Source organism: Myotis lucifugus, unplaced genomic scaffold (assembly GCF_000147115.1).
Source record: "Myotis lucifugus unplaced genomic scaffold, Myoluc2.0 scaffold_55, whole genome shotgun sequence".
NCBI lineage: Eukaryota > Metazoa > Chordata > Mammalia > Chiroptera > Vespertilionidae > Myotis > Myotis lucifugus.
In genome coordinates, this window is record NW_005871103.1 from 4,939,551 (window position 1) to 4,958,018 (window position 18,468).

The following is an 18,468-nucleotide window of genomic DNA, read 5'->3' on the forward strand; positions in this document are numbered from 1 at the left end:
AATTTATCTGCATTTCATGGCAGGACCCCCTTAGTGAGTTCCTAAGAACAGACTCTGGCATGAGTCCATTTATCCATCCATCCACTCATCCACTTGAAGAATATGCATCAAATATGCACAAAATGAAATATGCTGGCACACAGTAGGAAAAAAAAAATTATAAGCTATACCAATCCTTGTCCCCAAGGATTCCACATTTAGCTGGGGGAATGAGATATACACCGACCCACACACACAACACAGGTGTGTGTTATAAAGCCAGATGCTTATATGAATAGGGTAGTGCAGTGACAGATAGTTAAGAGCCAACTGAGTAAATACCTATTCCACGCCAGAACAGAGGCCAAGAATTATACCAGGTGATTACATACATCACCACCTCTACTCTTCAAAGCCACCCTGCAAGGTTTGTCCTTTTATCGCCATTCTACAGCTGGGCAAGTCATCAAACCCCGGGACAATGAGAAAGGACCTTGCATATATCTCCTCCCACAATTTCCTGGCCACAGCATGAATGCCTCCTAGAATAATCCTACTTGACCTTCAACCAGCGTAACACCAGGTGCTTCTTATAAGAAATTTCGGTCATTGCATGTCTCAGTTTTGTATTCCTCTAACCATGAGAAACGTTACCCTTGTTTTGAATCATGAAGTCTTTCTACACAGAAGGAACAAGAGATAGAACCTGCAGAGAACCAAATTGGATAGGTAAAAAAGGGGTGGGAGGAGAAACCACTGCCTGTTTTTCTCCCAAGACTTTGAGGGGGAGGAGAGAGAACAAAGTTTTATGAAAATGCCTCAAGTTTCCACTTAAACTTGGTCCAGATTTGTTTCTCATTTCCCTTTCCAACAATGATGACCTACCTAACATGTGTTCGTTTTTGTGTAATAATTACAGAAGTTCTGGGCAAACTCCAAAATTCATAAGCTATCATCACCTCAAGTAACACAGAAAAATATCTGTATGTTAGTTGAGTAAAATTAATATAAAAGAAACTGGTTTAATATTTCCAATAAGATACTCTTACTTGAACTATTGCCCCCTCTTTTTTAGTATAATTCTTCATAAAATACATAAAAAGGTCCTCCCCCTTCTTTCCCTATCTTGGTATAAAGAAAATAAATCCAAAGACATAAAGCAATCTTGAAATTGCATTGCTATTATTACCAGTTAACAATAATATCTTACATTTATGTTCTGCTTCATATCTCTGATGCATAATATTTCCCCCATTGAACTCAGCTATTAAGACCCACCTTTTACAGGAGACAAATTAAGAACCAGAGAGACAACCAATCTTCAGATGATCGTAATGGGACTAGAACACGTATCTCCGGGCTCCTCCAGCCCTGTGCTAAAACTGTGGGTGTTCACAATGGCGCTGTTTAATAAGCCTACAGAAGTGAAGGTTTTTGGCTCTTCAAATACAAACAGGATGAATGCATTATCCAGATGATGCTACTTGGCTACTTCTAAAGTGCAAAGTTACACTAACATTAATGAACTGCTGTTATGACAATATCCTAAAAGCAAGCAATACACAACTCAAATACTTATAACTCTCCGCAAGTGACCAGGACGGAATGCCACTGGAATAACCTGATCAGCATCATTACCAACCCCCACAGGAAGGCGAGCTAAGGAGGAGGACATAGTAACCCAGGGCCCCAGAATGGCCAATAACCCACTCATCTCCCTGATCCATGTCCTCACCACCCCACTCCCTCATCTCTGTTCCTCAAAAGTCCTCTCCAAAACAGGACCACCAGAACCACAATGAATGCCAACTGAACACTTGCCAAGGGAAATGCAGGGCCCGAGGGGGAGAAAGGGAAAAAGATAAGTTGCAAATCTCTGAACACTTCTGTGTGAGCCAGGCTAACATCTGCTCCAAAACCAGGGCTGTATCCGTGTGAGCAGAAGTTGGCAAGCCTTTTCTGTAAAGGAGCAGATAATAATATCCCAAACTTTCTGGTCAAAGGTCTATGTGAGCTACTCAACTCTTCAGCTGTAGCCTGAAACCAGCCAAAGAAAATACACAAAGGAATGGTTGTGTTCCAATAAAACTTTACGCTCAAAAATAGGAGGTGGTTTATAGTTTGCCAACCAACCCCTGAACTTGAGGGCAGTTTTCATAACCCTTATTCTCAAATCCCAAATGGGAAATTCTGGTGAAATACAAATAATTGAATTTAGCTTGCTTAGCTCTCAGTATTACCTGGTGACCCCCACCCACTGTCAATCACGGTTGCCCACTGAGAGTTCCAATCACAACAATAATAAAGGTGGCAAACAGAGCACGAAGTAATATTAGGCACTTCATGCCGGGAATTTGTTAAATTTTCTGATTAAAGAAAGCACACTCTGCCCTGACCGGTGTTGCTCAGTGATTAGAAAGTGGGCCCCGGGCACTGAAGGGTCCCGGGTTCAATCCTCGGTCAGGGCACGTACCTAGGTTGCAGGTGGCTCTCTCACACTGCTGTTTCTCTCTCTCCTTCCCTCTCTTCCACTCTCTCTACAAATAAATGGAAAAAATATCCTCAGATGAGGATTAACGAAAACAAAACAAAAAAAAAGCACATTCTGACCTGGCTGGGAGTTTATGCCCTGGACCTGGGTTAACCTAGAAATGTGGTCCATTCTCCTATAGTATCCTAGAACTGCCTATCATCACAGAAAGATGAACAACCTTGTTGTCAAAACAATGGAATCCTGCTCTTTGCAACCCCCAGCCTGAATTACCTGTAACCTGTAATCGTTATACCTATTCTTACTCCTTTTGCCTACTCCCCCATGCCTGTAATTCCTTTTGCCTACTTTCTCGTGTAATCTTTGCCTTCTATCTAATATATGCAGCTGGCTGAGGAGGGGGACAGGGGGGTAGTTAGAGCATATTTTTGTGGATGACCTGCAGCTCTCCCATGTTGCTGGCTATAATGGGAAATAAAAAGCTCATATAGGATTCACCCTGTATCTGGTTAATTGACTCAAGTAGTGACAGGCAGCCCGGAGCCGTTCCTTATCCACTTTTACAACATCTGGTTTACTGTAGTTTCAAGGCCATGGGCTGGCCCTGCCTGGGTAGCTCAGTTGGTTAGAGTATTGTCCTGATACACCAAGGAGGCGGGTTCAATCTCCAGTCAGGGCACATACAGAAATCAACTAATGAATGCATTAAAAAAATGTAACAAATCAATGTCTGTCTGTCTGTCTGTCTGTCTCTCTCTCTCTCTAATCAAGAAATATTTTTTAAAATTTTAATAAAATAAAGGCGTTGGTCTGATGTGCCAAAAGTAATAGACAGCAACTCTTTCTCCTTCCTGCCCTTTCTTTGTCCATTTGCCATTTGCTAAGGAATGTCTTTGATGGACCCCAAGTCTTCTGGACATGAGAACCAATATTCCACCACTTTAGTGTGAGGGGAAGCAGAATTTGCTCCCCCAAAATATGTCTTTGGGGATGTTGATTATTTTAAGGTGGTTATTTTTTAAGAAACAGAAGACAGGAAAAACCTTTGACCTTCCCCATGAAGAAAAGATACTATCAGAGATAACTACAGTTTAATATGAAGCAGACGGCATAGACAGGAAGGAGCCTAGCGAGGCCCATTGGAGCAAAGTCCTCCCTGTGCCCATTGTTTCAAGACGGCCCAACAAACATGTGTTCGCTAAACATTAACTCTTTGCATCTCCTTACTTCCCTCTGAAGTGCTAGGCCCCTAACTCCCCCTGCTTCCTTAGTCCTCATCTACACGTACGCCGCATTTTGTCATATTGTCTTTAAAATTTTTATGCTGATGTAAGTTCCCCTAGTACATGTAATTAAAACCTGATCTTCTCCTGTTAATCTGCCTATGCCAGGAGAACTTTCTAAGGGTGTGAAGCAACTGCTGATGGAGCAACCTCAGTATATGTTTCAGGCAGAACTGTGTAAAGCAGTGATTCCCAAAGTGGGCGCTACCGCCCCCCGGTGGGAGCTGCAGCGATCCAGGGGGGCGGTGATGGCCACAGATGCATTTGGGGGCGATGAGTAACTGCTATTAAAATTTAAAAGAAAAATTAATTTCCAGGGGCTGAGTAATATTCTTTCTGGAAAGGGGGCGGTAGGCCAAATAAGTTTGGGAACCACTGGTATAAAGCATAAGGAATGCACACCATCAACTGATACCGTTTCATTCTCTTCTCCTTTTATTTGCTGAATTGGGGCGAGCAAGTGACCTCCCTGGTTCTTCCAAACCAGTCTCTATCTCTCAGGGCAGCCTTACATGACTGTCCTATCCCAATTCCAGAAAAGAAAACACAATACGAATTGACAAACTATAGCCTGTGGGCCCTATCCAGCTGGCCAGCTATTGGAATATGGCCTACAAATAAGAATGATTTCCGTATTGTTGTTATTTATTTAGTTAGTTAGTTTTGGTTAATCCTCACCTGATAATATTTTTCCCATTGATTTTTATAGGGAGGGAGGGAAGCAGAGAGGGAGTAATGGGGAGAAGGAGAGATAGATAGAGAGAGAGAGAGAGAGAGAGAGAGAGATTGAGACATCAATGTGAGAAAGACATATCAACTGCCTCCCACACGAGCACTGACTGGGACAGGGATCAAATCTGCAAACCAAGTAACGTGCCCTGGACCAGGAATCAAGCCTGAGACCCTCTGGTGCACAGGCTGACGCTCAAACCACTGAACATACCTGCCAGGAGTGGTTTCTATCTTTTTAGTGGTTGAGGGGGGAAAAAATTAATAAGAAGTATCCTGGGCGAATGAGTAGGAGCTGGGAAAAGGGAGGGGAAATGGGACATACCTGTAATACTATCAACAACAGAAAATATATTTAAAAAGAAAAAGAAGTATAATATTTCCTGACACATGAAAATTGAATAGAATTAAAATTTCAGTGTTCATAAATACAATTTTATGGGAACACAGCCCGTTTGTCCATATTACCTATGGGTGCTTTTGCACTAAAATGGCAGCGCTGAGTGGTTGCAATAAACACCACACGCCCGGCAAAGCCTAAGATATTCACTATCTGCATCTTTCCAGAAAAGCACGAAACCCCTGAAGTTGAACTATTAGACTTGCCGTCCGTAGAAGACATTCCCAATCCAGACAAGGCATTCCAGAAATACAAAATGAAGACACATTAAGTCCACCAGATATCCACAGTGACACCATCCGAGAGGTCACACACTATGTCCACTCCTCACTACGCAATGAGAAGAGTGTAAGCCTTGCGTTCCTTCACTCCATTTTCAACTGGAGATGCAGATGGGATGTAACTTCCAACTCTAGACTAGCACCATTGTATCCTAGATTGATGAACTGTAAATAGCAGGCCACTTTTTGCTGCTTCTGAACTGAACTGCAGCCACAGAGTACAAAAAGATAAATTTTCTTTGGGTTTCTTGGCAAGGAGCTCTCTATATATGTAATTTTGGCTTTTGTCTCCCAATTTCCTTCATTTATCAAAAATGTTGACAAAAAGGCTCTAATTAGATCATTCTAATCACAAGAAACTGGGTGTGATGGAAGACTTCAGAATCACTATCTGCTCTTTGCAAAACAAAACAGATAGGCTATTCTCCCTGTAGGGGCAGGAGATTTATCAAGAGACAAAAGGATGCAAAAAGCCAATAGATAAGGTGTAATTAAAGATCAGGCCTATAAATTTTACACTGACATAGATTTAAGAGGATTTGCAGGTAGAAATTCAGGATTTAAAACCCAAGTATCATTATGAAAATAATACCGTTCAGTTCTGTATGCAACAACATTCTATAATATATAGGTTTATTATTAAGACTAATGCTCTGTGCCTTCCAGCCCTTTCATACAAAGAATTTAAATTATTCAGTGCCAAAGAAATTTCCAAAGTGGCCTATTTTCTTCAAGCATTCCTCCTTAATTAGCTACATGTTCCATGTATTGAGCATCTAAATCTGTTTTAGAAATAGCAATCACCTATCATATCTCTGTTAGTTGTTACAGGCATTAATTTAGAAGGTCTGTGTATTCTTATATGTTTTCATCCCCCCCCCCCTTTATAATGTAATAAAATCACTTCCAATAGGAAATTCAACATGGTTATAATACAGGGTGGGGCAAAAGTAGGTCTATAATTATTTGTATAGGACATAATACAATCCTATACAATAAAAGCCTAATATGCGAATCGACCGAATGGTGGAATGACCTGTCAGCGGGGTCAGGGCTGGCAAGTGGGCTGCGCCAGGCCAGCCAAGGCGGGTGCCAGAAGGCAGAGGGAGGAGATGGCAATCAGAAAGGTGGCAGTAGCAACCAGCTGCAGCAGAGGGGCAATCAGGGTGGGACCAGCCATTCGCTGGCCAGTGCCATCCCCCGATCAGCCACCAGTAGCCTTCCACAGAGGGAAGCCATCAGTCAGACATCCCCTGAGGGCTCCCGGACTGGGAGAGGGTGCAGGCCAGACTGAGGGACTCCCCACCTCCCCGAGTGCATGAATTTTCATGCACAGGGCCTCTAGTAATTAATAAAGAATAAACTGTGTTTGTGTGTTCACGACTGTAAACCTACTTTTGCCTGCCCTGTAGTGCTCTCTCTTCGCTGGCTCAAAGGCCAAAAGTAAAAAGAAAAAGAAAAAAAAACTTCAGAATACTATATAGTAGAGAGGGCTAAAGTATATTTGACTAAGATCCAACTTGAAACTAAAGTCGCATCTCTTAGATTAAAGCATAAATGATCATTTTGATATGTGATGCTCTATAATATTCAGCAGGTATTTAGCAGCTCAAGACTAGCCTCTGAAATCCCAGCCACTGGAAAGACAGAAAAGGAAAGGCTGCATCTTTTGGAAAATGACAAGTTTGGCACAATAACTCATTAACAAGTAAAGTTCAGAAATAAATTTAGGGGAAAAACAGATTGAGAAAACAGGTGGGAGGGATAATTTAAGGTACTTTAATAACCTCGAGGCAAACCAGGCTTGAATATTTAAACTTTTAGGGAATCACAAAAGGTATGAACAGACAGAAGCCTGGCTTGAAGGTGATTCAAAGTGAACCCTCCAGAGAGTTTAATGAGAGGCTACTGACCTGCGAGATCCCACTCAGAACAGTCACTTACCGGAGTAGGCCCAGTACGGGTCCCCAGAGGCCTTGCGCCTGCGGATCTGTGAGGAGCTGCTGTGTCTGCTGTCCTGAAGGGACCCGACGTAGCCTTCGGTCAGTGCTGGAAGGAAGACAGGAGAGCCACAGTGAGACAACGGCAGCACCACTGAGCCCAGGAAGGTGTCAGATGCACACCAGTAAGTGACCTCTGGGAAGCACAGGCCTTGGAATAACGAATAGAACCTATTGGTTTTACAGAAAAACAGCTACAGGAGACTCTGGAGATATTACCGTGGTCACTATTAATATTAATCACAGCTTACAACAAGCCAGGAAGCTCAATGCACTAGGCACTTTATATACATTACTAGAGGCCCAATGCATGAAATTCGTGCAAGGGGCTCAGCCCTCGCAACCTTGGCCGGCCCTCAAAGCCCTTCCCAGACCGGAAGGCCATTCGGTTGTTTGGTCTAATTAGCATATTAGCTCTTTGTTATATAGGATCTTACTCTGCAAGGCAGTCAACCTGGACCTTAGAGAAGTTCTTTAATGTGCTCAAGGTCATACAACTAGGAGACCTGGAGCCTGCATCCAGCCAATGTGGTGGGTGCAAAGGGCCTCCGGCCTCATTTGATCTTCAGAGAGGGAGGGTCACTCCATCTCTTTTACAGATGGAGGAAGTGAGGCTCAGAGCCCAGGTCACTGAGGTAAGTGTGCAGCAGGTCACGGACCCGAACTTAAGTACCTACATCCAAGCCAGGGCTGCTGCCACCCACATGCAGCACAGCCTGAGCCTAGGAGACTCCCAAGGTTGAGTGGCAGACTTCCCCATCCTTTGGACCCCGAAGACTCAGTCGCCTATTGTACGTGAGGATATGAAATTTAAACCCTCCAAGGACAACAGAAAAGAAACACTGCCCTGGCCAGGTGGCTCCGTTGGCTGGGGCATCGTCCTGTCCACCAAAAGGTTGCAGGTTTGAATCCCTGTCAGGGCACATACCTAGGTTGTGGGTTCAGGCCCTGGTCAGAGTGTATATGAGAAGCAACCAATCGATGTTTCTCTCACATCGATGTTTTTCTCTCCCTCTCTCTCTAAAAAAATCAATAAACATATCCTCAGGTGAGGACTTAAAAAAAAAAGAAACACTGCTTAATGATGTATTTTTTGAAAACTCAAACTGAATCTGATCTTCGACCCCATGGTGGAGGCTTCCATCTGCCAGCTCTTGTGTTCAAAGCCCGTCCCTCCCATCCCATCATGGATGCAAATCTCTTTTGTTGTGAGCCACACCTGAGTGCACTGATGTGTAAAAAGACAAATATCACAGGTGCCCAGAATCCAAAATGAAATGGAATTACGCTTCAAACAATACATCCCAGCTGTCTATGTTAACATTTAAATGCATCCAAACAAAATCAAATGTGCTTTTAAAAAGCAAAGAAAGCAGTTAGGGGAACTGTACAGTCAATTAAAAATTAGGATGGCACCAGGAAAACATAATACAATTTCTATTCCAAATTAGTCAGAGTAATAATAATAATAATCTCACCATGATGGCATTAGCAATGTAGACACTGAGACAGTCGTGAAGTAAATGAGGAAACATATAAAATACTTTATGCTTACATGTCAATTGCAAAGACATGTTTAATGCTTAAACAAAGAACAAAGATATTCCAGCAAGATGAACCCTTCAGAGGGAAAGAAGAATCTTTTAAAATCCGGAAACACATCGAAAAAGCAAAATTGATGTCATTTATGCCTCGTCATTGGTCCTGAATGGCACAGTAGAAATCTAAGTCACTTTTCATTTTTAAAGCATGTTGAAGTTTTAGGTACCTATCATCCACTCCGTCCTAGTTTTTGCAGATGAGCCATACAAAGCCCCAGGAAGGTGACCATTCTAAGCTTCTAGGGATCAAAATTAAATCTCTCATCTCCTCATCTACTTTTTGTCCATAGACTAAAGCACACGAAATGAATAACTGTTAACTGTCCACGTATATAGGAAGCTTTTTAAATGTATCTGTTTGCTGTGTATCTTAGAGCTAGTTCACTCTAATTATTCCCAAATAAGTCTTCCTCTTAGTATCAGGACAATGAGTAAGAGTGTCTTGGCCTTGGGAATAATCCATGTGGCTTCCATTAGGGCATGTGATTGAGCCTCAGTTTCCTTATCTGTAAAATAGAGCTAAAAATCCAACCCCATAGGATAGTTATTTAGAAATACAAGTTATTGTGAGCAGAGCACCTAACTGAGCATGGGGCATATGGTGCTTTTAAATGCCTGGTAACACAGTGGCCATTTGTTGCTGTCACTGTTTTTGAAACCACCATAGCCCCCACTTCCTTAGTCAGAGTCATACACTGGAGAGCCTTGCCCCTTACCTCTCCTGTCTCCCTGCCAGCTATGTGTGTGTATGTGTGTGTGTGTGTGTGTGTGTATGTGTGTGTGTGTAATGGGGGAGTGAGGGGGGCAACAGAATGACACTAGTTTGGCTTAAGCCAGTAAGACCATGTCCCTGACCCCCAACAAGGTGTTTAAAAATGGGGGACATCCACCAATCATAGAGATTCTCCTCTCTTCCTGAGGTCTTAGGGCATGAGCTAGAAGCCTCAGGGGGTGACTGAGGATCCAGCAAGGGGTCAGCAGAGGAGCTCAAGAATGGAACCATCCAACAGCAGACTAGAGGATCACAAGAATCATGTCAAAGATTTGAAATACGAAGAAGCAAAAAACACCCAACCGGAAAAGCAAAAAAAAAAAAAGAATCCAAAAATATCAAGATAGTGTAAGGAGCCTCTGGGACAACTTCAAACATACCAACATCCGAATTATGGGCGTGCCAGAAGAAGAGAGAGAGCAAGTTATTGAAAACCTATTTGAAGAAATAATGACAGAAAACTTCCCCTACCTGGTGAAAGAAATAGACTTACAAGTCCAGGAAGTGCAGAGAACCCCAAACAAAAGGAATCCAAAGAGGACCACACCAAGACACATCATAATTAAAATGCCAAGAGCAAAAGACAAAGAGAGAATCTTAAAAGCAGCAAGAGAAAAACAGTTAGTTACCCATACGATTATCAGCTGATTTCTCAACAGAAACTATGCAGGCCAGAAGGGAGTGGCAAGAAATATTCAAAGTGATGAATGCCAAGAACCTACAACCAAGATTACTTTACCCAGCAAAACTATCGTTCAGAATTGAAGGTCAGATAAAGAGCTTCACAGATAAGAAAAAGCTAAAGGAGTTCATCACCGCCAAACCAGTATTATATGAAATGCTGAAGGGTATTCTTTAAGAAGAGGAAGAAGAAGAAAAAGGTAAAGATAAAAATTATGAACAACAAATACATATCTATCAACAAATGAATCTAAAAATCAAGTGAATAAAAAATCTGACGAACAGAATAAACTGGTGAATAGAATAGAAACAGGGGCATAGAAAGGGAGTGGACTGACAATTCTCGGGGGGAAAGGGGTGTGGGGGTTCGGGAAGAGACTGGACAAAAATCATACACCTATGGATGGGGGGGGGGGGGGTAAGGGCAGAGGGTGGGGTGGGAACCAGGTGGAGGGGAGCGATGGGGAAAAAGAGGAACAACGGTCATAATCTGAACAATAAAGATTTATTAAAAAAAAGAAGAAGAAGAATGGAACCAAGCCAGAGGAAGCAAAATCTGTGCATGATTTCTGTTGCCAAATTTTTAAGCCAGGGACAAAGCCAATTTAAAACCAACCCATGGAAGCTTTAAATCTACAAGAACCAACTACCTGCAAAGTTTACTTTTCTGTCTCTCATATGCAAAAGATGCCCAAATGATACAAATTGTGACCTGGTGACCTTCAAACAAGGCACTTCAACTTCTGACCATCAAGTTCTCCATCCATAAAGGCCATTGTTAAACTCCAGCGCTGGCTCTCAACTCTGGATGCTTTAATAATAATAATAATCCTATATAATAAAGAGCTAACATGCTAATTAGGCCAGACAGCAGGATGACCTTCCCGAGTGACCTTCCAGGATGACCAGTGGGCGGGGGCGGGGGCGGGAGCGGGGCCGCAAGGGCCGAGGCAGCCGTGGCTGCGAAGGCCTACTCTTGAATGAATTATGTGCATTGGACCTCTAGTAATAATAATAATAAAGAACCCTATACCCTGGATCCTACCTGCAGATACTGGAATTTAATTGGTTGGGGTGGAGGGGGTGTGGGGGGGCAGATATGAGTATTTTTTAAGTTATCCAGAAATAAGAAGCACAAGCATCCCTGGATAAGCCAGACCTGGGGTCCTGTTCATTCTCAGCCTCTACCCTGCAACCTGTAACTTCACATGTTAAGTATAACACGAGTAAAGAGCTGGCCAGGCAGACACGAACAACTTGCTGCAGAAATCACCCGGGGGTGGTGTTAACCTCAGAATTTAGACCAACAAACCTGAACTGAGCCAGAGTTCTAGCCAGGAAACTGACAAACAAACGAAGCAGGTATCACCGTAAAGGGAATGAGGTAAACCTCAAGGATATGAACTCCTATGCCTTTTACAGGAGATGTTATCTAGTATCACAATCTCCACAACCAGTCCTCCTTTTGTCTTTTTCTTTTTCTTTCTTTTTTTTCTGAAAAGGAGATGCTTTCCATTTCCCAGAACCTTTGAGAATGTCAGGCTGGGGCAAAGTAGGACGAAGGCAGCCAGCCTGTCTCTCATTTGTGTGGCTTCCACACTGGCAGCTGCATTACCCATCCTGCTGGACAGCAAGGCGACGGGTCCAGAGCTGCATCAGTAAGCGCGCCAACCTGCCAGTACCGAGAAGCAGACCCTGAGGCCAAAAATCTTCACCTGAACTGGACAGAGGCCGTAGTTTGGGGTTCCAATTACCTGCCAGCTCCCCCAACCCATTAAAATAGTAGTGAAAAAGCAAAACTACAAAGATGTATTTCATCCAAGAAACAAGGGGGTTACATACTGGAGGTCCTCCCCTAAGTGCAAACCAATGCATCCATGTCCCCAAGAGCAGACACCTTCCCAGCCATCCGCACACATCGCACTGGTGTGAGCAGTGGAACTGCCTGTCTAAGGTAGTTCAACTTGGAACAAAAATAAGAGGTGTTGTTTTGCTGTATACAGACCAAAGAACAAGCAGTAACATACGGGACAGGGCCATCTCAAGGAAGGTGGGTCCCCCTGTCTTCATCCCACCCCCCTGAGTGCTGAGGTAGAACTCGGGGTTGGAATGGGCAGGAAGCCCGGCTGGAGTAGCTCAGGTGGTTTGAGCGTCATCCTGTGCACCAAAAGGTTACAGGTCAGATCCCCAGTCAGGGCCAGAGGGAAGGCAACCAATTGATGTTTCTCTCTCACACTGATATCTCTCCTCTCTTCCTCTCTCTCTCTCTATGTTCTCAGGCAAAAAAGCCTGCTTCTGAAGAGCATGCTGCACAGCCTCTGAGCTCCCTAGAGATTAGGAACTCACAACCTACCACCCGCGGTGGAACCTTGCAAATGATGGCTGTTCAGTTTTGAGTGACTACGTTAATAAATACATGAAAAATGGGAAGGCTGGTGGATGTCTGTGTTGGGGGTAAGATTATGTGTATCTACATGTATATGCTGTGTTTATATAAACCACAAGCGGAAACACCACCTTCTCCCCTACTGTCTCACTCTCTAGACACTCCCCCCCTCTCAGAAACAACAAACACCTACAAGAGAAGCTGGAAGGAATGACCTCAGGACCTCAAAGCAGTTCTTTGGGGCGGCAACTCAGAAATGAACAGGGTAGCAGGGGACTTCATCCCCTGGCACGTAAACCATGCGATAAAGATGACTATATTTAGCGTTCCCTGTCATTTCCTCTATGTCAGTAATGTGTGATTTCTTTTTCCCTGAATAAGAACATAATCATGGGCTACTGGCACTTGCATATTTAAAACAAAACAAACTCTCAGTTCCCAAATGTATGTTAATCGCATAACAAAGTTTTTATTTTAAAAAACTTTTTAAAATTATTATTTGAACAGCGGTCAAAAAGATATATCTAGTATCTTAAAGCACTTAATACTTTACTGGCAAGGAGCAGAGATTTGCAAAGAGAAACAATCCATGGTTCCCAAGATACAGACTCAGCACACCAAACTCAATCAATTTTAATACTCTTTGTAGCTTCTAAACTCCAACAGCCAACCAACAGCGGCATGGCGATGATATGTATGGTAAGGCTATGAATCATGCTATTGATTTTCAATATCTTCTCTGCAGAAAATTAAATTATGCAAATGCATGCCTTTACGGATCCTTACCTTAATGTAAAATTGCATCCCTGTTTATGTCAGCAACTTAATTACACAATTAGAAATGGAGAATGCTTATGAAAAGATGTAGTTTCATTCTTCAGAACAGACAATAAGTGTAAATCTGCCCTTAATTATCGTGTGTCTAACAAGAAGGAGGTGCTGCTGTTATACAAACTACCAGGTTCTACAGCATCAAGCCCACTGCAGGCGCCGAAGCTGTCGGTCAGCAGAAAGCACAGAGGGGCTTTAAGTGGGGTCACCGCGCTCCGAAGAACCGGGGCCACAGTGATGTGACAAGGGTAGAGGGCACAGGGGTGGACTCCTCCTCAAAAAGGTCCTGTCTAGTGTGAGTTTCACTAGCAGGAGCGCGCACACACATGCACACCCACATGTACACACACCCGCATGTTGACTAACCTGGGCATGAGGAATATCAAACTAGGGCTAGGGCTGCCTTCAAAGATACTGTGATCATAAAGTGAGTTTAGAAAGGAAAAACCCAGCGACTCCCACCGTCCAGGACCATTTGAGTCTCTCAGTTCTGACAGGATGACAGTGGAGATCACATGTCTCCCTCAGCGGGAGGCACCTGGTCCCTGTGCAGAGGGCTAAGACAGTGGCAGGTGTTTTCGTCAGGGAGTTTTCGTCAACTCTGCCACCACCTCTGAGAACTTCTACCGAGCACCCCTCATTTCCATCCTGGAGCAAAAAAGACAAAAAGTTTCCTGACCCAAAGTCCCAATTCTTTCCTACAGAAATATCCTAAGAGTTACCTCCACAGAAGATGTCAATGAAACTGACTCCTCAGTGCGTGATTTAATTTCCCAGAACACCGGACACAGTTCCCAAGAAGAAATGTTTTGATGCTGGGAATATAAAAGCAGATGTGTATCCCATCTGCCACAACCGTAATCTTCAGGAGGGTTCTCTATAATCCTTACTCTCTGGGCTTCACGGAAAGTTTGACCTGGGAGGGCGGGGGAAAGAGTTTCCCGTTGAGTTAACTCTTGTGTGTTGATGTGCAGGCTGAACATTCTCCACACAGGGAAACCGGCTCCTCTGGAACACTACACTGGACAGCGTTCCTGATAAAAATGTCTTTTCGGTTTAACAGTCAGAGAAAAGGGTCACTGCATCTACATGGGGTAAAATAAACATTTTTCTCCCACAATTCCAAATGTAGAAATTGAAACTACAGAGTTGGAACTAACGTCTTATTGCTTTTAACAAAGGTGGGGTATTTACATATATGCACTTGTGCACCTGAAAACGAATGGAAGTCTGAGGGGCCCACCAAGCAAGGAAGACGTGGTCCCTACAAGCATTTCCATATAACCACGGCGTCCCTCCACCTGAGGTGTCATCTCACCCTGTTGAACCGACAATGCCCATTGATCCCAACTACGTCATGATCTCCCACAGGATGAAGTGGTTAGATGGAAGAGGTTATGTAGAGGTGAAACCAGTATGTTTGAGATGAGAACAGCCCAAAGTACCACCCACAACATGGTCACGCATCTTATACTCAAAGCAAAACAGTGTCGTGGCCCTTGAGGGTATTTCCACTTTCAACTGTATGTCCAATTCTAGGTCATTCCAAAGGACTTAGACGCCTGCGAGAATTGGCCCAGCTTCCATTCAAAATTGAAAACATCAAAACAAAGAAATTCTGGTTCCCTGGTGCCAGAATGGAAATTACTTCGGATGATGGATGGATGGTTCCCACACAGAGTCCTAGTTCACTTCCAGAGTCACTGCCAGAAACCTGCCCACTGAGAAGCAGTAAGAGCACCCCTGCTTTCAAGCCCAGAATGCCTGCTTCCAGAGCGGCAGGCAACCCGAAGCAGGCTGTTTGTATCTATTATAACAGCTCATACAACAAACTAATTAAAGATCCCTCAAGGATGGAGAAATCGCTACCAAGCATAATTTTCTCTACATTTTAAAGAGCATTTAAGAACATTAAAACCACACAATAGTCTAAAATGAATAAATCTTTATCTTTTTTGTGCCTACAATGAGCAAAAGTATCAAATTACAGTTAAAGTAATTCAATATTCCAATCAGCCCCTCATCTCCTTTGTGCCTGGCTTTCAATTAATTGTAGTAAAACGTACTTGGGGTCCCAAAAAAGCAGAATCAAAAAGCGCGTTCCTTTGTAACTACTTCATTTACAAATAGCCCCTCAGTTATTTGTGATACTGAACCGACCTCAAATATAATAGATTACATTACAGTAAATTGCCTATTTTATCACAGTCAAAGGTACTTATTGTCCCAACTACAAAAATATGTTTTTTCATCATCTGAAGTGATAAAGAGACCTCACACAGAGCCATGTCTCTTTCAAGTAAAACAGGTAATTGAAGGGGAGGGGAAGCACACGCAATGTAGTATCCTAGTGGGCAAAGAACACACAACAGGCTTGTAAAAAGGACTTAGGTCAGGGGGAGACGCAAAATACTGACATTTTCTCATTATTTTCCTCTAAAATAACTGATTCCAAAAGGTGGAAACCATTTTGTTTTAATCAGACAGGACTAAAAGGGACAAAAAAACTAGAGCCGTGCCTCCACAATTTTAACTACATCACAGTTTTAAAACTTTAGAAACAAAAATACATGTTTTTCAACAGGTCCAAGGAAAGGTACACTAGAAAGCGGATTTATACGTGAGCTCAGAGGCACCCTCCTAAAAGAGAATTATATGCCTGACTTCAAATATTTTATAACATCAGGTAGAAATAAATCAGCCACTCTTCCAATCCATTTTAATACTGTTTGGTTTTCAAAGAATCGTATCCTTCGATTTTATAAGATTCCTGCGAAAATGAGGATTAATCGTGGGGAGTGTTTTGCTAATGTCGATTGTAACAAATTCTTACTTTCAATCTGACAATTGCACCATCTCTCTGAATCCTTAATAATCAACAGAACTGGCAAATGCAGATCACCTGGGTCCCAGACTGCATTCAGGTGGCCGGCCACCAGGCTCAATACAGCCATTAACCCAGAAGTTTTGTTTCACCCACTGTACGTGTCTGCATGTGTGTTTAATTATTTGCCAACATGGGAAAATCTAGGCGGGAGCTCCAATATCTGTATTTATTTTAATCGGAGCTGTACTTTGTTCCCAAATAGCACCACGATGCCAGGTGAATAATGACTAGTTTTTTAGAGAAGAATCATGGCCCCACCCAGTCACATTTGATCATTCTTGTTTCCTGTCTAGTCCTTATGGCCATCTAAGTTTGCCACCCATGACCTGGCTCAGTAATAAGTCATTTACTAAATCAAGTATTGCCGGCCCTAACCGGTTTGGCTCGGTGGATAGAGCATCGGCCTGCGGACTGGAAGGTCCCAGGTTTGATTCCGGTCAAGGGCATGTACCTTGGTTGCGGGCACATACCCAGTAGAGGGTGTGCAGGAGGCAACTGATGGATATTTCTCTCTCATCGATGTTTCTAACTCTCTATCCCTCTCCCTTCCTCTCTGTAAAAAATCAATATATTTTTAAAATAAATCAATCAAGTATTGCCTATGAGGTAGGCACTATTAACATACCATCCATACAAGGGCTCATATAATTCTCCCAATAATCTTGTGGGTTAGGTACAATTATTCAGAAATGGTGTATAACCTGCCCAAGAATACACAGACCTGAACCATGTATTACTCTCAAACCTATATAATTGACACCATAGTAAAACTCTTCTTCACGAACTTCAATTTTAGGAATTATAAAAACATCTGTTAATAGCTACTCCACCTGCTCTAAAGTAACCATCACAAGTGAAAAACAGTTTATACGCAGGCCTCAGAAACCTAATAACATAACAAATTCAAGTCTACTCTTCCCAACACTATTGGCAATTGTCTAATAGAAAATCATGTTATAATAGCACTAACACAAAAATAGAGAGTGATTTTTCTAACTTGATGTGGAGAACACCCAATTACAATGATACAAACATTGGTTATTGTCTATAAAAAAGAAAGTAACTTCGAGACAAAATATTAACTTACAACTGGAGTTAGAGAAACAAAGTGACACATTGATTAATAAATTCTCTGTCTTCTCTTTAAAGTGTGTAATCGTGACTGCCTAATAAATTTTTATACCTGAGAAATAAAGGATAAGCTTTATAACTTGGGCTCCTTATACTACAGTTAAGACACTTACATACATAGTCCCTGTGAAATACTGCATAGAAATATTTAATGAAATGGGGATTTTTTTTTTTACAGCACAAAAAGAAATGGACCCAAGAAAACCCTACTTAAATGTTGTTGGGAGCCCATTTTAAAACCATGGCCCATCTACCAACCCCAGCAGAACGTGCCAGCACTGAGCACAGGATTCACATTTCAGAACTCAGATGTAGTGAGCATCTTGGTGACTCAGCAAGATTAATTCCCAAACCATAGTCACAAGCCGTGAGCCCTGGTTTGGGGTCAAATATAAAGGGCACTCCAACCATCATACCCCTTCCTTGGCTCAAGATACCCAGCACGACTGTGGACAGAGCTGAGTGGCTGAGTGAACCCATACACCTGAGCCTTCTAGGGCCGACTAGGGACACCACTGTGAGGGGTGACATGAGTGGAGCCACCTTACAATAGAGCTGGAGGAGCCATTTCAGAGGGACTGCCCTGCACACCTTGTTTTCTTTCCCTTCCCATGAGGACCAAACCACCAACACTCCCAGTCAGTAAAAATGACAGCATACTGTCGGTAAGAACAGTGGACTCTGCTGATGACCAAACTGTTGTTAACCAATCAATGAAGTGCAAGTGCAGCCTTTGAAATCTCAAGGCAGTCTATGGCTTACAGATCTATCCTTAACTCATCTAGCACCAATGAACTCTTTTTAAAAATACATATATATTTATTTATTTCAGAGAGGAAGGGAGAGGGAGAAAGAGATAAAAACATCAATGATGAGAGAGAATCACTGATTGGCTGCCTCCTGCACGCAGGATCCCGCAACCTGGGCATGTGCCCTGGACCCAAATCCAACCCGGGACCCTTCATCCGCAGGCCAACACTTTATCTACTGAGCCAAACCAGCTAGGGCAGCACCAA

General features: G+C 42.8%; 1 protein-coding gene across 1 annotated transcript in view; it reads right to left on the minus strand.

Moving 5' to 3' along the window:
* PTPRG (protein tyrosine phosphatase, receptor type G) overlaps window positions 1–18,468 on the minus strand; it is a 654,131-nt gene that overhangs the window by 474,825 nt on the left and 160,838 nt on the right. Inside the window, 1 exon segment of the mRNA XM_023754062.1 lies at window positions 7,108–7,212. Within this exon segment, the coding sequence (XP_023609830.1) occupies window positions 7,108–7,212 (105 nt within the window).